At 39.4% G+C, this 22,888-nt stretch overlaps 2 protein-coding genes across 3 annotated transcripts; one reads left to right on the top strand and one right to left on the bottom strand.

The window, feature by feature from the left end:
• Nucleotides 1-415: 415 nt before the first annotated feature.
• Nucleotides 416-4,370, bottom strand: med4 (mediator complex subunit 4). Its single transcript, XM_034562471.1, has 7 exons — nucleotides 4,260-4,370; nucleotides 4,013-4,079; nucleotides 3,234-3,404; nucleotides 2,618-2,675; nucleotides 2,438-2,524; nucleotides 2,227-2,358; nucleotides 416-1,627 (listed from the first exon to the last, which is right to left on the bottom strand). The coding sequence occupies exons 1-7, from the start codon at nucleotides 4,331-4,333 to the stop codon at nucleotides 1,455-1,457; spliced, it is 762 nt and encodes a 253-aa protein (XP_034418362.1). The 5' UTR covers nucleotides 4,334-4,370; the 3' UTR covers nucleotides 416-1,454.
• Nucleotides 4,371-6,208: 1,838 nt separating this feature from the next.
• On the top strand, nucleotides 6,209-22,578 carry itm2bb (integral membrane protein 2Bb). 2 transcript variants are annotated; one of them, XM_034561055.1, is made up of 7 exons: nucleotides 6,209-6,439; nucleotides 16,901-17,032; nucleotides 18,558-18,626; nucleotides 19,434-19,580; nucleotides 20,080-20,190; nucleotides 20,580-20,730; nucleotides 21,678-22,578. In XM_034561055.1, exons 1-7 carry the CDS (start codon nucleotides 6,356-6,358, stop codon nucleotides 21,764-21,766), a joined length of 783 nt encoding a protein of 260 aa, XP_034416946.1. In that variant the 5' UTR covers nucleotides 6,209-6,355; the 3' UTR covers nucleotides 21,767-22,578. The 2 variants fall into 2 exon arrangements, with proteins under 2 accessions (XP_034416946.1, XP_034416945.1); XM_034561054.1 differs by having other exon boundaries at nucleotides 16,901-17,068.
• The last annotated feature ends 310 nt before the right edge of the window (nucleotides 22,579-22,888 follow it).

The following is a 22,888-nucleotide window of genomic DNA, read 5'->3' as shown; positions in this document are numbered from 1 at the left end:
CCTTAGAAAGGTCTATCTGGTGGAATAACCCATGAAAGATTTTTGAAAGATGAAATTGCCCCCTTTGTCTGTTCTCCATCTTATTTAAACTAAACTAAACTCCAGATGTGAACATCTCAAGAAAGCTGGATATAATAATTACCACAGTAAGTAAAAGACAAACTAATTATCCTAAATTATTTTTAAAATACTAATTTAACCATGTGAAACTGACATGTTATTTAAAGAACGGATCTCCAGAGGAAACAAATGGCTTTTCTCAGAATGATTTTGACTTGCTTTTCTACATCTATAACAAATGTTAAGTGATCTGTATCTGCATTTATTGTATATTAATTGATCTTGTATGCGATGACTCTGGAGGCTTTCTAAAGAACCAAGAAACACAACCTGATAATTACAGACAAACAGTTACTATTCAAAAAGTATTTATTCACAAGGCGGAGTATGTACAATCTTATTTACACAGAGGTAAATCAACAGCATTAGTCCATATTGTTATTCAACAACCAACACTAAACATGGAACATTCATGCTAAAACTGACAAATGAGTTAAACATGTCAAACATAGGTAACTGGTCACCAAAGAGCAAGAGGGGTCACATTTGGAGTTTGGTTTCTCTTTGAGCTCCGGTCTGTGTTTTTTTTTTTACAAGGATATTAGAATTACATCTTTGTGTACAAGTCTGGAATAAGAGTTCATCTTCCTTATTTGTTTTTAAACTATATCAAATTATTGGCCACCTTCCCTTGATGTCAGTGGAAACTCTAAAAGCTCTCTCCACCTGTTTAAAGCCACACCGACGGCAGTTTAGTTCTTAGAATATATCCCAGAATATTTCTGATGAAACAGGCAGGCTTATGAACAACTGACTGATTTATGATAATGATTTCTTCAAACCTTTAACTGCTGGGCAACACTGGACAGTCCAGAGAAGAAGAGTTACAACACAAATATAACCTTATTTGCAATGCGATAATAACATTTTTTTTAAAAAGTGAATGCTACTCTTACAAAACATTCTACAAAATGTACATAAATTATGGACCTTATTTACTAACATAGCTGGGAAGTGACTAAACTAAAAGATCTCTATAGTGAATAGTCCAATGAGAGTGGAGCCTCTACATACAGCTTTTAATTGCTTTCCAATTCAGGAATGAGCTCCTCCATGACTCCGGAGATGCGCTATATATGCAAAGTTTTACCATAAGACACTCATGAAGACTCAGATTAGAAGTACATGGAACACGTTGCTCCAAAGAAACAGAATGGTCTTTTAAATGAACACGCTTACTTGTTGTCCTTGGTCTTTCCCACTAACCAAAGATTTAAATAATTGATCAGGTGTTGCTCAGTGGTAACCTCTCTCTCTCTCTCTCTCTCTCTCTCTCTCTCTCTCTCTCTCACTCACTCTCTCTCTCACTCTCTCTCTCACACTCTCTCTCTCTTTCAGTCAGAATCACTGCTGCTGCTGGAGGAATCGGTCGACATGGCTTCCACGTCGTCCTCGTTCTCCTTGTTGTGACCCGGAGGCTCCAGGCCGAAGTCGTTGCCGTGGTGAGGAGGAAGCAACCCCACAGAGACGTCGGAGGACTGCCAGGGGTAGTGAGGAGTCAAGACGTCTGAGAGAACAAGAGGAGAGACGGCGGTTAATCTGTGGATTCACAAATCTACTACCAACAGGTTGTTCGGTGTTTGTGTGTCGGACATTGACAACCCAACATTCAATGCAAAGCATCAATACAACTTAATGATAACTACACAAATCCAACAGCTTTCATTTTGTTGAAAATTGTTTGAAAGTTTGTTTCTTTTCCGAGTGGCCATGACTGCTTTGGGCAAATTAAATCCTTCACCAAAGAAAATAAAAATAAAGTCAATGTCCAAATGAAAACTGGAGTGGAAAAAAAACGGCCTTTCAATCAGAATATCATGCCAACAAAACACAACTTAAACCGATTCATGAGCAATTGTGTTATTAACTGGTGTAAAAGGGTAAAGAAAAAGAGTTCAATGTTGGCTTGTGCCACGTTAGTAAAGAAGTGCTCGGAAAGTGGAGTAACATCTGCATCATTTCATTATGCATTATGGTGTGATGAAATTCCCTCCAGGTGTTTTTGAGATATCGCATTCACAAAGGTAGGTACGGACAACCTGAAAACATGCCTCCGGCCACAGCCGTCGCAGAGACATACAACTCTAATCCTTTGGAAGGACTTACCTGGCAACCTCCCAGCAGCCAGAGCGTCACCTGGCAGATGGCCATTCACGCCATTGGTCGGCAGGTTGGCCATGTGACCCAGCATTCCGCTGCGCATTTCCAGGTCAGTAGGATAGGGTCTGCGTGGATCACCTGGAACCAACATGTGCGTCAGCAGTAAAGTGAAAACACGAGAACCGGCGCAGGAGGAACAGGATTCTGTGGTTCTTACCTGGTACCCAGTTGAGCGGCGCACAAACGGCGTTACTGGCACTGATTCTGTGAGCGTACTTGATGATTTCCTCTGAAGAAATGCTCCCTGCAAAACAACAAGTCAACAAACCATCAGACACAAAACCAGTCAACAATCGCGGGACTCATCAGAAAGTGTTGGACGGGTGTGTTAGCTCACCTTTCCTGGCTTTGTCAATGGATTTGAGTTTCTCTTTTGCCTGGTAAACAGCAGTGGCCTTTAAAAAAGAAGACGGGAATCAACAGAAGAACCTGCAGTAATCTGTGTGAAATGTACTTTGAGGTTTTGGTGTCATTATTAACATGTAGACTAACATCTCTATAATTTATCTCTTAAAATACAAACTGATCTGATCAATCGTCAGACCAACACTGCACCTGAGTGCATCTTAATAGAACAAAGCTGGATCAGTGATGATTCATTAAGAAGTAAGGTAAGCGACAAGGACAGATTATGAGAAAGTATTTTGGAGGTCCACTTGACGGACGAACTGTTAAATGTTATTTCTTTGGAGGCAGGAAGTCAGTTGTTTTTATGTGTTCTAGTCTTATTACGAATGACACGGTGAGGAAAGACGATGTTGGTGTAGAAAGATTTTCTGAACTGTTTTTTGGTAGAAATGTTATATATCCTGGAAGACACCAGTATTAATGTTACGGTAGTAAAAAAAAAGTAGTACCACGTTTGAATTTGTCTGCATTTCTCATGTCTATCTAAAAAGGTATTCTTTTACAAGTCTCGATGAAAAAAAAATTGGGAAAAAAGCACCACCCACCAGGATGTGTTCAGCCTCCTTCAGCTGCTTCTGGAGCTGCTGGATGTCACTGTCTCTCTTCTCCACCTCCTTCTCCAGCAGCTGCATCTCCTGGTGAACTTTTCCCTGCTGCTGAGCGACCTCCATCAGCTCCTGAAACACCCTGTCCCTTTGCACCAGAAGCTCCAGGATCTGAGGACCACACACACAAATACTTGTTGTACATAAACACAGGTTGTATTTGAATAGATTATGCCAGTTTTATTGTGGCCTTGTTTAAAAAAACCACAGTAAAACCCATCCACTCATTTTTAAGACTCTTACAAATGCAGCCAGAATGGATGTGATAAAATAACACTACCTGACCCTGAAAACAACACTGTTTTTCAAATTATGTATTTTGTTTTAAGTTGTATGTGTGTGTTTAATTAAGTGTCACTTTTCCCTATTTTTTACAAATCAAACCATCAATTAATGGAGAAAATATTCAGCGGGTTATTCCATAATAAAAATAATAATTAGTTAATAGTTAAAAAATGAGCTCCACTTCCAACAACAACAGTACAACTTTGCATTAATATAATATATGAATCTGATGACACAATTTATAAAGTAATAGGTGAGGTTATTCTTGATTATGGTTACGTACTTGTATTGTTTAATTAAGTATTTAATTAATTAAGTATTTTCCTTGTATCTTCACATTGTGGTATTTGACTGAATACTCCCTCCACCACTTCGTTGTGATGAATGAGATCAATATGGAGTCGGTTTAACCCTTGGCCTGTGCATTGTGTTACCTGCGTGTCCTCTCCTGTCTGGGGCAGCTTCTGACTCCTAGACAGAGCCAGCATCTCGATCAACTCCCTGAAATTAAAACACACGAAATAAGGAAGATTCCAACAGCGGCTAATGTTTTGGTTAGCTAACCTAAAAGTACAGCTGCTGGTTCAAGGGCTCTGACGGGCCGAATGAACTCTCCACGCGAGAAACAACAACACAGTAATACACATTATTAAGTTACAACTGCTAAAGGTTTAACGTTACCGGGATAAAACCTCCAAATCATCCAAAACAGACAGCAGCCGTTCTTTGGTTGATTTCTCCACCACCGTTGCCATGTTTGGCTCACGTCGCTTCTGCGCAAGACAGGAATTGACGTCTGCCGAATCTTCTTTGTGTTTTTTTTAATGGCAGCTGTCATGTTATACTGCCATCTGCTGGAGGAATTACATCCCACAAATACGTTTATTCAAGTTCTTTACTTCAGTTTTAGATGTGCTTTACTTGAGTGTTTCCATTTTATGATGCTTTATACTTATACTACTACTCCACTCCATCTTAGGGGCACATATTGTATATTTTACTACAATTGTTCTACAATTATCTGACAGCTTTAATAGATTTGATTACTACTTACTTTATAAATTAGATGAGATTCCATTGTATGTACCATTTAGTACTGTAGGCAACTTAAGTACACTTTTGACTACATCAGGGGGAAATATTGTACTTTTTACTCCAGTTACATTGTTTTACATGATAAATGTCAGGCAAAGACATTAAAGTAATAATACACATTATAACAGGACACTGAAGAATACATGATAGAAATTGAGGTGCCATATTTTTTTAGAGCATATCACTTGACGATATAAAAGCGTTGACAATGTTATTATTCAATATTATTATTTAGTTAAATAAGTAATATAATGCAATATTTATACAAATACATTTGTGTTGGAAATCTGCTGCAGTCACATTTCCCACATGATTTCTATACTACAAAACAACTACTTTCACCTATCTTATTGTCAATACATTTGATTGATAATACCTCTGTACTTTCCCTAAAGTAAAAAATGTTAATGTTTGACTACGGGGAAATCCGCCGAGACCTGGCAACCTTTCTCGGTAGTTCGTTGAGTTGTGTTAATGTTCTGCCCTAGAGCAGCTGTGGGAACTATGGGTGTGAACCCATCAAGTTAACGGTTGGTAGCCAGGCAGTTTACGGAACATGAGTGTGTTCAACTTCTAAATAAAAGCACCAACAATACATGGAAAATGTATCCCACATTTGGGAAAGGGGCTATGCTTAAAATACACTTTGTATTGTATACTTGTGTTTGGTATTTGTGGCCTTAAAACTTGATGAAATAAAATATTGTAGCGACCCTGTAAAGGGGGCTTTGTACAACAACCCCTCCTCTCTAGCAATCGCAGGATGATGGTCGAGGTGCGTGCCTGTGATTGGTGGAACAGAGGGGTGGCGGGGTTTGACCTGTCTGGGGGACAGGAGGGAGTTAAGTGTGTGTGACGGGAACCGTGTTGTTGTAAAAGTGTCGGTGCTGGTAGCATGTGAGTGTCTCATGAACGGCTGTCAATAAAGCGTGCCTCCAAGGACATTAACCAGTCTCCGTGTCATAAACAAACGTAGCGAAACGTTACAATATGTTTATCTGCTTTCTATCTGGGAGTAAGATAGATTGTTGAGTATTGACCCGTGTCAGACTCAGACTCGTTTCTGTACAGTAAATATGAAGTAACAGGAGAAAGTTAGCTTAGCATATCATGTGGAAACAGGAGAATTTGCTGGCCTGGATCTTTCTGAAGCTTATTTACCAAAATGTCTTTGACCAACACAATAAAAAAATGTTCATGTCTGAAAAAAGATCATGACCCCCCCTTCCCTACTACCAGACTGCAGGTAAAATGTACAACCTCCTAATTTATATATCATATGATTTACTCGTTTACAATAAGAAATACAATAAAATTCCTTCATTCAATTCAAAGTAATAGTTAAAAAGTATTATCAACTAAATGTATTAGAAGTACCAGCAGGCGGCTGAAGTTATTAGCATTGCAACTTTTACAAAAGTTAAAGATGGAAAAAAAACGTTTAACAAAGCTCAAAGAGTTGCCATGTTTTGGTATTATGCTATTATTCTGAAATCGAACCGGAAGTTGTGCTGTAGGTTTGTTTCTAGCTTGATTCCTCCGTTATCACAACAGATCAGCCTTGGCCAGAGAGAGAAGTGGGACTTCTTTACTTCGGAGCAAATTCTCTCCGTTTAGTTTCGTTCTCACGGCTTCTTCGAAGTACTTTCTTCTTCCCGGAGTTCTCCGGCTTTGCTTTCAGGATGGTTAAAGTGTCTTTTAGCTCCGCGTTGGCTCAGAAAGATGTGAAGAAGGACGCAGAAACTCTTATTCCCGAGGAGGACAAAGTGAGTAGAAAATGGCTGAGCTCGCGTTATGTTCGCCTCCAGCTCCCGGGAAGAAGGCGCAGTTCATATAAACACAATGGTGTAGACAAATTATCTTTTTTATATATATATATATATATATATATATATATATATATATATATATATATATAATGTTCTTGTAAGTTAGACATTTAAAACAAAGGCAACTGCAATAATTGCAATAATTTCCTTATCGTGTTATTGTGACGTTATATAAGTTAGTGCTACTCGTTTAGCATTTCATGCTTTTATTCTTAAAAAAATACAATACAATAATTAATGTTTCACAGTTGTGTGTTTGATTGTCTGACTCCTACGGACATTTTAAATGATCATATTTTTTTACGGTAAATCTTCTATTTTTGTCAAAATATTTGAAGCATAGTAGTTTTTTGTGTGATGATTCGAGAAAACTTCCTTAGTTTTTTATTCAAATGCATCTTGGGTACATCGGTCTTTTTTGTTTTCAGTGGGTTAATTTAAAGAACTCAACATGTTAAGTGAGTTTTTTTTTCTGAAGCTGAATCAGAAAGTCCTTTTTTTTTGTTTTATTACTTAATAAATGGAAGAATCGTTATTGTATTTGTTTTGGTGTTAATTTTAAGTGGGTCAAACACCTTTTTATTAAGTCATATTTCTTTCTGTCCTTTCTCATCACCATCTTTGATCTTATAAAGAAAAACAGACCTTTTATCTTGTTGCTCCAAAGTGCGTCACTCTTACACAATAGAAAGCAGACCAGGTTATGAAATGACCAAGCAAAATTAATATTTTAGCTGCAACAGGTAAGTTTATCTGATCTTCTGCACATGCTCGTGCATTAGAAATGAAGAGTTTGGTCTTTTACATTGGACAGAAAAGCTTCTGAGTTTGTCCAGAATCTGCTTGTTACACAGACAAAGAGAAAGCTTCCTGTCACAAGTTGCCTGTTTCACACGAGTCCTATAGGGAAGTTGTGAAAGTTGTTGTCCGGGATTGAATTGCTTGGGGTGAACTTGGGAAAACATCAGTAAACAAATTAGCTGGAAAATGAGTCCAAACAAGAAAATCAGCTGTTGGTGTGATGGTTTTGTAAAAGTAAAGAGTCTGTGAGCACACTTTAACTCTGCAGACTAATTGGATGATTAATCCACTTGACTCCAGGTTAAAAACAGCTGACTGCCGATGCTTGTTGTTTCTCTCTCTGGGTATAAAGTCCAGTTCGAACCTCTCCTGCAACTTCTTCTGTCTCCACCCTGTTGTGAAAGAAGCTGCTTCTGTTTCAGCCTTTCAGAGGAAGTTTCAGTTTCAAGACCATTTCTCAGCAGAGTAATAAATACAAACGTAGAGAATGCAGTGGCTGCGTTTCTTCTATATAAAAGAGCTGATGTCTTCCTGTGTGGTTATCGGGGCTGCAGACGGTGGTCGTCTGGGCTGGTTTCAGTGGACTGACTCTTATCTTTGCAATGGGGGCTTAATTCTTTCCTTCTGGGGGATTAAAGTGGGTGCAAACGCAGCAGATTCTGTACATTTTTTGGACTTTCCTGCTTTTGGGTTGTGTGGCTCCGTCCAGAAACACGGCCACTTCAATGTTTCTATGTCTTTAAAAAGTCGGAAGACGTTTGGAAGATTTTCTTTACCCCTGATGCGTCTTTTATATTACTTTTAGAATTAAAACATATTCATGATTGTGCCTAAAAAGCAGCAGATTTACATCTATGCCAGGTGCCACCTCTCTGCATCGTGACACAATGAATAATCTTAAATTACAGGGCGATATGATCCGGTTATGTTTCATTATTCATTTATTTAATTATATATATATATTCAAGAATCTACAAATGCCAAACATTTCTTTTAGTTCCAGCTTCTCAATTGATCCAACGGCCCAAAGCATTTGAAAAGTTACAATTGTCTGTTTACGGCATTTTTGGCTAGGAAAATTACAATTTTGTTTTCATTGTGATTTCATCTCTCCGTTATTTTTGATTAATCAAATGGTGAGTCTATAAAATATCAGACAATGGTGGGTTTAGTCTCCTAACCTCCAACTAACTTTTAGTTTCTGTTCCATTCTCACTCGTCATCTTTCTTTTTATGCTTTTGTTTCTCTTGCTGTGTTTTTTTTGTTTGTTTTTTGAAACTAATTGTTTAATGTGCCGAGTGAGACGGGAAACCAGCTCGCATCATTCGGTGACCTTCCTGGCCTTTTAACCAAGTAGAAAATATTATATGGCACCACGCATCTCATTTCCATGTTAATGAACTCCATCCGAGTTGCACCAACCAGCTAAAGCCTGTCGCTGAGACGTTTATAGTAACAACAGTTAACATTTAGGCTAAGCACGCTTAGTTTGGCCTTTCCCTGAGTCGGTCGCTGGTTCAAAAGGGGATGCAGCTTTCTTCCTGTTGAACATAAAGTTCCAGCTCGCTTCATTCGTGGTGGGGAAACAGCACTTGGGTGGTGTAATAAATACCCTTATACTTAACTCAAGTAATAGTATCCACACTACACTATTTAAATACTTGGTTCAAGTTAATGTGCTGCATTTAAAATGTTAAGTTGGGGTACAAAAGTATAAGTATCCAAATCTATTTAGTAAATTGAAAGAATTTGTTGTGGATTATGATTACTGATGCGTTAATGTGTTCATCACTTTAGTGTTGCAGCTGTTAAATGTGTCATCAAGTTCCTAAAGTCTTCAGGCGTTTTAAAAAGTGTTTCTTTGGGTCGAGTTAATAGTTTTTACCTGGACGTGTAAACGTGCTTGTGGCTGCTCTTAATTAATCCAGAGCATCATTCGAGTTAATTCATCAGCATCTTATCTGCTTACTTAAAGTATCTTATCTGTTGACTTTGTGTAAATTACCAATTAGTTTCCTGCCGTCTCTTCGACATTGTGCTGATTTTACAGATCCAGTCATTACTGAGTTGAGCTCGATTAGAAACCGGATGTAATGGTCAGCTTTTGTTTTGTTTCTCCTTTTTGAATTCTATGCCCGAAAGCATTAAAAAAAATCTTCTTCTTATCTTTTGCCCAAAGGGTCCTCAAATTGTATTAACTGTGATTGAGAATGCAGGGGCAAAATAAGCAAATACTCACATTTGAGAAGCTGTTATTTTAAGTGATAGATCAATAAAGTTATTAACTGATTGTACATTAATAAAGATGTTTATCACATGGGCTTCATGACATCTGAAGTCACCAGGCCCCTGGTTTCTCTGCTGGGAACTCGCATGTAGACATCAGCGAAAATACCCTGCAGACAACTCTGCTGAATGATGAACACCTGAGATTATCTCCCAGCACATGAACACGTCACACCGCGTGTTCAACTCTGTCGTAAAGATCACATCAGCAGCTGAGCCAGCAGCAGCAGCGTGGGAATCCAGGTTAATCAACTTTCCATCATAAGTTCCCTGCTTTTCATCTTAAGATCTGGAAACAGAAAAATGTGCATTTGTGATGCTGCACTCCATATTTCGTTGGTCTTTCTTCCATAGCAACTAACCATGATCACCATTTGAGTTTATTCTCTTTCTGTCATGGCGCCAGCTGAGTAAACGGGCGTTTTGTTGGAGCCGTGAAATGGTTGCTGGTGGCGAGAGAGTCTGTTGAGACGCCTGAACTATAAATGTGGGTTTTATAGTAGCTGAAATTCTGGAGCCGGATATAGTCAGAGACTGTGAATGCTGTGAAAGCAACAAAGCTTTATTAAGATGTGTCGGCTGCTGCTCACCTCGGTGTTACTGTGCTGATAATGTGTTAGAGTGAATTTTTTTCATATGTGTGGGTTAAGAGTGCACATATGCTACTACTTTTGTGTGTGTGTGTGTGTGTGTGTGTGTGTGTGTGTCAGCTGGTGGAAAAACTGACGCCAGACGAGCACATAAGTCCTCACAATGAATTGTGTTGTCTTTTACAACAACCGTTGTGGTTTTTTGTTGTGTTTTTTAAAAATATTAAATGACATTAGTGTGACTGTCTTGGAGCAGAACTGCCACACTTTCTTCTAGTTTCAGCCGCTCACGATTAGTTGCTTTTTCTTTGTCTGAAATATTTGTTTTGGACATTTATCGCTGTTTTCTGATGGTTCTTTGACATTATTGATGAATCAGTTAATCAAGAATAATGATTGGTTGCAGCCCTAGTTAGCAGGATTGTTGTCTGTAAATATTAATTATTTCCTCGAATATTCCATATTATTGTCGATTTGCTCGCCAATATCTCCTCATATAGACGTATAAATCCCTGTCGTTCGTGTCACTACTTTAGTTGTTGCCTTCGTATTGCCTTCAGTTCATGTTGACAGATCAGTCTGGGCCTTTTTGTTGGCAGGTAACACACATACACACGCACATACACACGCACATACACACGAACATACACACACACCTCCCATTGTTCCCGATTTGTGTTGACAGTGGCTTCCTTTGGGTGACTGTGCCGATCTCAAACAGGACATATGCTGGGAGTGAATCTTCTTCAGGCCCTAAAGCAACAATGAGAGTTCTAATTTTTTGCACCAGTCTTCAGTCCCAGAGTGTCCACGATGAGCCGCCATGTTGACTTTACACACTGACATGTGTTTTCTGTCTGAGGGATGGTAATAATTGACCATTATCCAGTAATCTTGACCGATTTAACGCTTAGGTGTAACCAGTTTTTATAAAAAACAAAACTTTTCTTAGAAAAAGCTGAATAACTGTCGGCAGAGCAACTTGTCTTTTTAAAATGAATAGCTGGTCCCCCTTTAAAGGTCACCTTCAGTGCACTGGTTGCTAATGTTTCACTCTAATCAGTAAGTGAATACTATGTACGCAACATGGTGGTTGCTAACTCACGAACGGGTGAACTGGGGACTCGGTTGCCTGTTTTGTACAAATTATGTTTTTTTTAAAAATATCTATATTTAGAGAATAAACTAATTATGCATGTAATTCATTTTTTACCTATTTTCTTTTTGTGAAATGATACAAACCCCAAAAACTCCAACCAAACTCATCAGTTGCATTGATCTATTTGGGGGTTTTCCTCTCTGACTTGAGAAGGAACAGTCAATTGAGGAATAGCAGTTTTTTAGTTGCTATTTTCAGATATATTGGGACATACACTTCCATTAAAAGATTTGAATCCACTGTTAAATTGACGTTTTCTTTCCTTCTCTAATGCCTTTTTTAAGATTTTGTAATTTTTATTGTATAATTCACTAGTTTTTTTTCCCCAAAATATTTAAATGATCAAACTTAGTTGATGTCCCATGACAGGAGGATACTGTTGAATTATGAAAGGCAGGTAACTCATCTTCGGTCTCTATTGAACCGCAACAGTGCAGACAAATATTGAGTTAGTGCGTTTTTCTTTGGGCCCTCTGCAGTTTACTAAGTGGTTAGATTGAACAGGATTTACCCTGATCCAATCCCAATAGTGCTAACCCGAGACTAACCTTCTTTCTTGCTTGTAAATTTTGAAAAAAAAGGTTTGCTTGATTTATATTCTGCCTTTTTGTGCACTCCAAACTAAAACGGGAACCTATTCCAAGATTCACGTACATACATTTGAATGCTTCCAGTTTCCTTCACCAATTGTCATATCGATGATTGTCTCTTTCTGTCCGTTTTAAAAGGTCACCCCTGGTTAAATCGTTGCACAGCATTTTGTTCTCCAAGTACCAAACAAACTCTTCATGCAAGGTACTGTGTATTTGTAAAGAGGGCCTTCTCCGCCCCTAATGCATGAAAGACCACGGTCCCCTCAGCCATCTGACTGGACCCGATCAACTTGTGTGGTAGGAGGTTCCAAACTTTCCAACGGTAATGTAGATACATAGTGACATTACAGGATTACAGCCCAAATTTTTTCCTGAGCTACTCGTTGCTGCTCGCGGCCTGGATGCGTCCTTCGATTGTCGTCTGAGGCATGCAGACTGCTCGAAAAGGATTATGGTTTAATCGGTCCGATGGAGACTCAGCCGAGAGACTTAGCGGCCTCCTACAGGGGCGCCAACCGCTAAAACTCAAGAGAAGATTAACCAACCAGGCAGATATACGACCCCCACCCCCCACCCGACCGCTCGGAGACCCTTCACCCAGTGCATACCTGGAACGATGCAGGGAACCAGATTTACAGCAACCACTCGGTGAATATGTGACGTCTAAAGCGAATAGAATTTTTTAAAAAGCTGATTATCGAATAATTTTTTCAGTCCTCTTTCAAACTAAAAAATGCAAAACATTTGCAGGTTCCAGCTCTTTAAATGTGGGGGATCTTCTGCCTTATTTTGTCACATATGACAGTTGGTAAAAATATATTTGGATTTTAGACCATTGGCTGAACAAAGAAGACCTTATATGGGTGGGATATTTTATAATCGTTATTTGCAACTCTGGTTATTTCCTCAGTTTGCGTAGTTCCGCTTTACTTGAAACGGCTCTTGCAGTTTAGTTTTAGTGATGGCTTACTGCCCTGGTCCTTTTACATGTTTGGTTTAATGCCAAAGAAAGAGGAATGCACATGAAATATTCCTGTTGGCTTTGGATTATAGTTTCAGTTTCTATGTCATGGTTTTCATGGGCTTTAATAACTGGATGTGTCTGTTAGTAATTTGCATTGTAACAGGTTGATGATGTGCAGGTTTGGTTCATCATCCAGAAGTGGGGTTTATTTTGTGTGTGTAATGTGGCAGAGATCTGCATAAGATAATCACAGGAATTCCTGCAGTTGATGGAAACAGTTTGACGGTAGCCACACTGAACAAGTATGGTTCCATTCCTCTAAACTACGGAGGGTACGGAGGGTTTTTTCTGGTTACGTTTTGAACGCGGTCTTCGGTGTGTGTCGGATGGAGTTTCAGGGAAACCAAACCCGCGTCCTGGACACCGATACTCACCTGTCGCCACAGAAACACAAGATGCTCTCAGGTGAGACGACGCTCGGAACCCTGCAGACTTATCCACTTAAGATATTTACCGGAGGACTGAACGATGTAGAGGATCAGGGACAGCAGTCGTGTATTTACACATTGTGTTTTTTAAATGGCTTTAGAAAATCCAGACGAGGTGGAATAAATGTTTTTATTCAGGCACATTTTTTACCGTTTTGAATTCTGCTTTTAGCCACAACAACATTGTCTTCAGTTGTCATATTGACAACCGTATGTTCACTATGATTCTTTGATTTCACCCGAATAAAAACGTCCCTGATCCTCTACATCGTTCAGTCCTCTGGTAAATATCTTAAGTGGATAAGTCTGCAGGGTTCCGAGCGTTGCCTCACCTGAGAGCAGCTTGTGTTTCTATATATAGAAGAATATTGAGAAGAAGTTTCACAAATTAAATGGAAAATGTTTGTCTGCTCTGGCTGACTTAATATGGTGTCTGGTTGGTTCATCTCAATCACACACGCACACACACACACACACAAAGACCGCCATTGATCGCTGTCGTAGCTCGACTGTGTGATTTGAATGCAGCCCAGATAAACCAGCTTCCTCCATCCTCACCACAGCCCACCCAAACTGGGGATTTCTGCCACGCAAATGAGACCCCAAAAAAAGCCAACAGTGGACATCAAAGTAGAGCCAAATATTCATAACCGAGCTGGACAGACGGTTTTGAGAACAAAAGAGGGAGGGAATCCATTTCAGGCAGTTTGTTTGTGTAAGTTTATTTACACACGGAAGGCTGAATGATGGGGAATCGTTTCCTGTTTGTAAAAAGTCGTCATACCTGCTATTATGACAGCCTCAAAGTCAGTCAGTCAGTTCTCAAATATTAGCTGCTGCCAGTTTCTCCCACGTGAAGATTGAAGCACTACGTGGCTGATCTGCAGGATTCAAATGCGCTGACTAATCTACATAGTTCTGAACTGTGTGTGTGTGTGTGTGTGTAAATGGCGCTCTAAAGGCCTGTTGGGTCTTGTTGGTGAAGCTTTCGGAGACTGTTGTGAAACGGGAAGTTCACTGCATCAGAATCCAGGACTCGCTTGTTCTTTGATGTATGAACATGGGGAAACATTTATATTCCGTGTGTAACAGTTTGAAGTAATTTTTCCAACAGAAGACGCTCTTAAAATTCATCAGCTTGACCCGTTGACCTTTCAGTAAACTGAGCTGATCAGATAATCACGATGTGGTAATAAAATACAATAAAAAAAAAAGAAAAGTCCAGTTTGAAGAGTCGTGAGACGCCAAAACGCTTCACGCAGGCTTTAGAATGCCGTTTGTTAAATCTCTTATCAGATTACAATCAATACAACTTTCTGATTTAAGGGGCATAATGTGCAATATCATGAACATGATCAACGTTTTGCAACTTCTCTATTTCGTACTGCATCTGCCGCACATCAGTTTTCCTCTGGATAAACACTGTTTTACCTCCTAAACTATAAATACATCTTGTGTTTGCTAATGGAGGTGCACCACCTGCCTGACCGTTCCCTTTTCAGCGCCAGGAAGTCTCTAAACTCGACTGTTTGATATTCTTATGTCTGTTGAGGACGTTCCGTGAAAGGAACCACCCTCTGTGGCTTTCTATGTTATTTTGCCTTCTTTTCTTTCTTGTGACTGATTCCCACAAACGTCCACTCAGCAGAGATGGCCTGAGCTTTACAGCCTCAGGAAATGTTCCCTTTTATTCTCTCTGTCGGCCCGTCAGACACACTCCATCTGACACCACCGCGTTGGCTGCTCTGCCCCTTCAAAGGGTTTTCCCCTCACTTCCTCTCCCCAAACACACTTTCTTTGGTTCCTCTTTTCTGAGCGTTCCTGCTCATTTATCACCTGTCAGAAGAAAGAAAAACGTTACACAACATTTGGAGTCTTTTGCAGTCCGTACATTGAGGTGAAGGTCCGAAAGTGCTGTCTGTTTAAAAAAAGAAAACAATAATAATAATGTCCGCCTGCTGTTTTTTGTTTTCAGTGTTTTGGAGATGCTGACTCATGCCCCAAATGTATCGAAGTTGTAGTAGAATGATGATGTACTGTATATTATATAGATTGTTTTAAATTCATTACAGTATGAAACGCTCTCTTTTTACGGTGACTGATTTTAAAAGAGGAACCTCATATCTGAAATCTGCAAATATTTGACTCTAAAAGTAAATAACATTTTAATTGTACAATGTTTGTAAAGCTGTTGGGTCAAGGTGTTTGTTTACATGTGTTATGAAGTGTGCCATTCTGGGAAACGTATCGAGTTGATCCATTAGTTTAAGTCGTACAAATATCTGGTTTGTCTCTTTCAAAGTTTTGCTGCTTTTCTCTTTATCAGAATAAATTCTTAATATGTGAACATATGCAGTGTCTGAAAAAACAGACATTCGAAAAGAAAAAACGTTTCGGTTAATTCAAATATTTTTGCGCTTTCATAAGCCAACATTTTACATTTAAAAATAACAAAATAGCCAAAAGAGTGAAACAAAAGTATCAAGTTCAAATTCCGACTAGCCAATGACTTGTAAATCAGTGATTCATATTTAACAAAAACAATCTCAAACACCAGAAGTTTTCCAGAGAACAACTTTAGTACATTCAGGAGAAGTCAGTGTGTGTTGAAAATAAACAGCCGAATGCTTTAGTCAGTGTTCGTGTTGGGGAAAACCACGGGTTGTGTTTTCAGGCATAACATCAGCTCAAAAGATATGGTCGTCAAAGGAAGTCGCTCCACACACGCTCACATGAATGATTCCTGGCTGTTTATCCTCCGACGAGGTTTCTCTCAGTCTGAAAAGGGGTTTTCAGTTCGTAGCAGCAGGAGACGAGTCGGGTCTTGTTCTGAAAAGAAGCCGTTTCTTTATCCGCCCGAAGTCCACCGGCTGAGGTTGGTCTGATAATGATGGGCCCCGGTTCCTTCAGCACCGTTGAATATTTCTTTCCACTCAGCTCAGCTCTCAAGTTTCTCAGAAGAGCTCAAACACACGACACAGTGATTTTAGTTTTCAGGGTTTTTCCACGACCCCATTTCCGTGGAAATAAAACAGGAAAAGATTCTCAGATGCGTCCATTTTGTTTTTTATTGGAACTATCATATGATATGATGCCATCCTTATTAATGTTTAGTCACACTTTAGTATGCACTGTCTGTCATTATGGTTCCAATTCTTCTTTTAAACACACACTTGTGTACATTTTACTCCCCTGCCCATTCACAAAGATTTGCAAAACATTTATTTCAAATTAATTTAAGGCAGAATAGAGAGGGAGAGGTGAAGGAGTGGAAAGGTAGGCACAGGTAATGGGCTTTCTTCCATGTGTACTTGTAATAAGGGATGCTCATCTAGCACTATTGGCTTTAGTCATTTGGCTTTTTCTTAGCTACGGACACTTTAAAAGCACAACGTCACCAGATTAATGGAGATGGAGTGTTCTTAAGGTTGTTTTTGTTCCCATTTGATCTCACAACATCATTTTTCATTATAAAACCTTATGCCGTCTGATCCCCAGCATTCTTCTCTCCTACAGGATGCGGAGGCAGCTCTGCTGGTGCATCACCAGTCTCGGGCCTGGTGCTGGTGCATGTGCCTGGGTCTCGCCCTCATGCTGTCGGGAGTGGTGGTTGGAGGTGCCTACCTGTACCGCTACTACATCGTGGAGGTGAGCTACCAGCCCCAACAAGGGTGGGAAGAAGAGGTAAATTAAACGATAATCGATTATCACATAATCAGTGAAGGAGTTTAAAGGCAGAGGAGAGCTTTTAAAATGTGCTCATCGCCCCTCAGGGCTGATTTAGGCGGCCCGGGAGGAGTTAACCACTTAAAAGTCTGGAGACACGACACGGGAGTCTCCGCAACAAACGGCCACACAAGCAAATCATGTGTGCAATAAATCACAATAAAATTAAACAAAGAATCATCTGATGAAGTATTTATTAGAGTTATAGTCCACGATCCAACACAAAAACAAGATCACGAGCGTGGCGCGTTAATCCCACATTGCTGGAGAAAATGTGAACCGACGAACTCGACAGGTTGAAGCAAGTAAAACTGCAGTGAGCTGTTTTTATGTTGTGCGCTAGCTCCACCTACTTGGGCAGGTTTTATAATGGTGTGAATGATAAACAGATTCCTGGAGATTAATAACTGCAGCAAAGTGGAAGCAGCCAAAATAGGAACTGAACAGGAAATGCAGCTACATGTGTTTCCTGTCAACATTTTAGCTAAAGCAGGAAATACTGTAAAGTTATAGTTGTATTATGTCCAGGTTATTTTGATCTCTTGTGGCATACAGCACGCCTATAAATCTACAGCCACACAAGCAGACACTCGAGGCTGTAGTGTTCATCGTACATCGACAAATAAAAAGTTGGTCTTAAGGGTGCAGAAGCCGTTTCAGGAGTGAGCTTGTCAGACTTAAAAAGGATTTATAGTTGAGAGACAGCAGCTGCAAGAGTGTCAGTTTTATTTGCCCAAAATCACGAATCAAAGAATACTGCCAGTAGAGACAACATTAGAATAAAAAGACTTCCTCTCAGTGAAACGCATCTAGCGAAGACATTTCCACTGCAAACTGATGCCCACCCTCATCCCTCTTGTTTTAAGAATGCATAAACATAAACATTGTGATTTCAAGGCATGTATAAACATGACTAGATGGGAATGTCTGTTTTTTGTGAGTTAAATAACTGAAAAAAAAACATTAAAAAAAAAATATTGACCGTAACATAATCCGAACATTTAAAACTATAACCACAATGTCTTGTATATAGCGGGAGATATTCGAGAGCTGGCCAACTTTCACATGAATGGAAAATGTACAAAATAAATACATTTAATTTGTTGAACAGAAACCCAGACTCTCCAGTTATGTGTAATCATTCCTTTTTTTTAAATTCTACTTTCTGTACTGATTTCATTTAATTGTAATCCTGAAATGTTTGATCACAAGTATTTAGGGACTTTGTTTTGAGCAGTTTTGTATAAATAAAGTTTTTATTAGTCATATTGCCCAACACTTGCCTTGAATCAGACAGTCGGGGGTGGAGGTCTCACCACCAGCAGTTTTACGATTTAATGCCTTAATTCAACACATTTACATGCATTCATATCTACTGCAGGAATACACTCTCTCACGAGATGCGTAATACTAATGTTCTCTCTTTTCATGCTCCTTGTCCCTCCAGGATGGTCGGGTGTTTGTGTGCGGCGTGAACTACCGCGAGGAAGACTTCATGATCCAAGGGGAAGAGGAGGTACGGAGCTGTACTTCATCAGGATCTCTTCCTGCTGCTTATCAGACTTGGATGTTGTGTTCAGTTCGTCTGTAATTAATCATCACAGACTGAGCAACTGGTTGATGACCTCAGCTCCTGACTGACTAATTAAATTCAGCCTGCAGTGGACTGCCAGTAGTCATTCAAATCTGTGTATAACCAGAGTTTTGGTACTTTTGGTTGAGTTCCACGCAGTTTAGTTTTAACTTCAATTCCTTGTTTTAGTCGGCCATTTTCAAACTGTTTGCTTTACAATTGTAGATTTTGCTTGTGTTTTTCATTGTTTCTCCCTCATTTCCACACCATATTAAATTATGGTAGCAACCTTGCAATGTAAAACTTTGATGTGAAGAAAAAAAGAATACAATTTGAACGGCAGGGATTTCCTTATTTAATCGTTTATAAAGATAGAGATCAGCAGCTACTTGGAAAATGTATTCATTAAATCAGTGACTATATTTCCATGCACAAACATGGCCTTATTCCAAAAATGTCGATTTTTTTTTTTTCCTTCTAAGCTGTTTACATGGGTAATGAAATATTACTGTTTACATGCAGCCGGTTAGTTTGTCCGTCCGAACACACCCTCCCACTTTTATTCCTTCAACCACCCTCGGGAAAATGTCGGCGTTGCGATATGCTGGAAAAAATGCTGACCATAAATCGAGTTCAGGCATGTCTTTTTTTTAAAGTTGAAATCTGCTCCTTCAGAAAGAGAACAATGGCAACAATCGCCAAATAACCGCCTGTGGGACTGGTTAATTAACTGGCTGAACTGATTCGTAGGCTGAGGTGGAGCTGCCAAACCAGTTCCTGCGGCAGCTGGAGGAGAGGATCCGGGTGCTGGAGAGGGAGCAGGTGGAGCTCATCAGCGTCCCTGTGCCCGAGTTTGGCGACGGAGATCCAGCTGACATCGTCCATGACTTCCAGCGGGTGAGACTCTCACAGCCGTTCATCACAGATCCTCTGCGGCTTCCTGTTGGGAGCAATAGTGACTTAAGCGATTATGATATCTGTTGATGAACTGATTGATCGTCAACCAGATGTCATGTCAATTATATTGTAATCTTATTAAAAGTAGACCAGAGGCTCTGACATTACAGTTAAATTATTAAGGCTTATACTGTAAAGTCAAATATTTAGAAGACCGTATTCAAATGGCGGTTGTGTGAATTTTCACATTAAAAGCCCACCAATAACAAGCAGGTGGGAAGACTTTTCATTTAAAAAAATCTGATGGAAGTGATTGTATAGATTGTATTAAAAATCAAAGGGAAACGTGAACCTACTGGATTTAACTGGTAAATGTGTTGTATGACAACATGTTGTGCTGATGGAATTAATGCTCTGGAAATGTACCAAAAAAATGTATATCAAGACAATTTGTAAATACTAGATTTCTTGGTTTGTAAATGTTTGTCTTCTGTTTCAGAGGTTGACCGCCTACCTTGATCTGAGTCTGAACAAGTGCTACGTCATCCCGCTCAACACCTCCATCGTCATGCCCCCCAAAGACTTATTGGAGCTGCTCAGCAACGTCAAGGTAACTTGACAACTTCTCTTGAACCCGTCGGACTAAAGTTTCACCTTAAATCCAGACATCACCGTGTCCAGACATCCTGACAGTAAGTCATGAAGACGTCTGTTTCCATAATATTCGTCTCTTTGACGGAATCAAAGTTGAAGCTTCAAAATTAATTTGCTTTAATCATGTTCTGTAGCTCCTGTTTAACGGAATAATTCAACACTTATTCGCCTTCTTGCAGAGAGTTAAATGAGAAGATCAAAACCAGGCTTGCTGTTTCCCAGAGGTGCTGCCTGTAGCGCCATATTTAACCGGACTGTGGAGCAAAGAATATATATTCAAGGATTGTTAGTGGTTATTATGTTCTCCTCATTATTATTATTATTATTTGTCCTCCACCTGCCCAGGCCGGAACCTACCTGCCTCAGTCTTACCTGCTCCACGAGGAGATGATTGTGACCGAGCGCCTGGAGCACGTCGACCAGCTCGGCTACTTCATCTACAACCTTTGCCGCGGAAAAGACACTTTCAAGCTGCAGCGCAGAGACAGGATTCTGGGTAGGAACAAGAAGCCTTTCAGGCCTTCTATTTATTTAAGATGACTTTGAGTACTCGTCGTTACTCTTAAAGTTAATAGTCTGCTGAAAATGGTTTACACACAGTTAGGAAACAGGAGTCAATGGTTTCAATACGTCGTTTAACTGCGTGGACCTTTGAGTCCTGAACTGAAACAAGCTGGAATTCTGCTTCTCCAGGCTGCACATAAGTGAACGTACTCCGATGTCATTCAGACATGTGGCCATATGTGTTTCTGTTATACGTGTCCAGATGTGGGGGTTGGATGTACGTATTCAACAGGAATCAGTTCCATAGTTCCCGTAGAAGAAAGCCGGAAACCAAAATGAGTTTCACCCTGTTGACAGTGTAAACAAATCTAAAAATAATGTTGACTTGTCAGCGGAAATGGGCGAGACAATGACAAGATGGCGACTATATATGGTGACTTGGAGAGGAATTTGGTTCACTTTGTGTTGCTTAAAGATCACATGTGGCTTTGGATGCAACGGTACACGGACGTCAAGATCCAGTTCATAACCACAGTTGGATGTGGGTTCAGCACAGCAGAGAGAACCAACAAAGGGGAGGGTTCTCTTTCGCTCTGAGGCTGACTTGTCTGCTGTGTTGCAGCCCTCGTGGAGGGTGTGCGGCTGAATGCACGGTTACAATTAAATTAAATGGGAATACTTTTTAATCATAACATAAGACCTCGTACTACTTTTGTTTATGTGTATTTTCCTTTATTTAAATTCAGTATTGAAAGGTGAGACATTTACATATATTCAAATATCCAGAGCTCAACTTCTCTCTGATATTTCCCGTTCCTGTGCAACCCGAATCCGTAGCAGTCTGAACACACCTGGATACTTTAAGCTGTCCGAGGAGCTTCTAGGGGAATCTAACCGGTGACCCCTGCGCTACATTAAATCCCTTTGTTTGACTTGCAGGTATGCAGAAGCGTGAAGTTTTGAACTGCCACAAGATTCGTCACTTCGAGAACAAGTTTGTGGTGGAAACTCTCATCTGTGAGGCTTAAAGAGTCCTCGTCGCCTCACAGCTGCTCTTAAAGTCACTGGTGTGCAGTGAGATCTGTTTTTTTGTTTGTTTTTTAAACCCACCTGTCTTTTATTTTATTTTTTTCTGTCCTTTACTTCAGGTAGTTTGACTGGTTGAGAGGAGTGAAATGTGAAGCTGTTTGGTAAAAATATTCATTGATTGTGAATTAAAAACAAGAAAAAAAGACAAAAAATAGTCAGTCACGTATTTTTCCACTTTTCTGTACTGGGATCTTCTTGCAATGTTTTTCATAAATAAATAGTTAAAAGACAGCTGATTATGAAATAGTAAATTATTTTAATCAAAAATAAATGCAATTATTAGCATGAACACGTATTTCAGTAGACAAGGGTAAACATGGTTTGCCTTTCTTCAGTACAAACATATTAAGTTTCGAGAGAGGGCGACTTTCTTACCGCTCATCCTGGTTGTTGAAGCGGATCAGTCCAGGGAGACTTTTTTTTGTTTTTTGTATTTTGTCTGCTGTAGCTATTAATACACTGCACCTGTTATTTCTTAACTGGAAAACGATCGTAAAATAAGAGTATGAATACGTGCTTCTCTTTTTAAGCTTTAATTATGAGTTTGCATTGAGTAGAAATGAGAGAATAAGATTCACAGCAGGGAGTTTAAACACACTCTTATGTTAAAATCTTTTTTCTCAAGGGTTGTCTGTCTTTTTTTTTGAATGTGTAATTTTTTTGGGATAACACTTCTTGTTGTACTAATTTGTGTATATAATCTCTTTAAAGATACGAACAGACCAACACAATAAACAAAATAGAAAAACAAGCAGTGCTCTCGTGTGTTTTCATTCATTCGAGTCCTCGTTAAGCTGCCAGTGTCCTCTGCATAAATCACGTTTTAACGTTTTGACTTATCAAACTGTTTTGAGTGCCACGAAGATCTTTTAGTCTCGATTTAACACCGATTCAGATTTGAGCAACTTAACTTTTGAATTTCAAATCACTTTTTGCAAAACAAATGTATCAAACTCAACTTTATGTATTTTACTAGTAGTATTTTGAATTAATGGTAACTTGAATTTGATAATCTCCCTTTTCTTCACTATATTTATCTGAATTTGACATACAAATATGAG

This window comes from Cyclopterus lumpus, chromosome 21, assembly GCF_009769545.1.
Source record: "Cyclopterus lumpus isolate fCycLum1 chromosome 21, fCycLum1.pri, whole genome shotgun sequence".
Lineage (NCBI taxonomy): Eukaryota > Metazoa > Chordata > Actinopteri > Perciformes > Cyclopteridae > Cyclopterus > Cyclopterus lumpus.
This window is presented reverse-complemented; position numbering and strand designations above follow the sequence as displayed.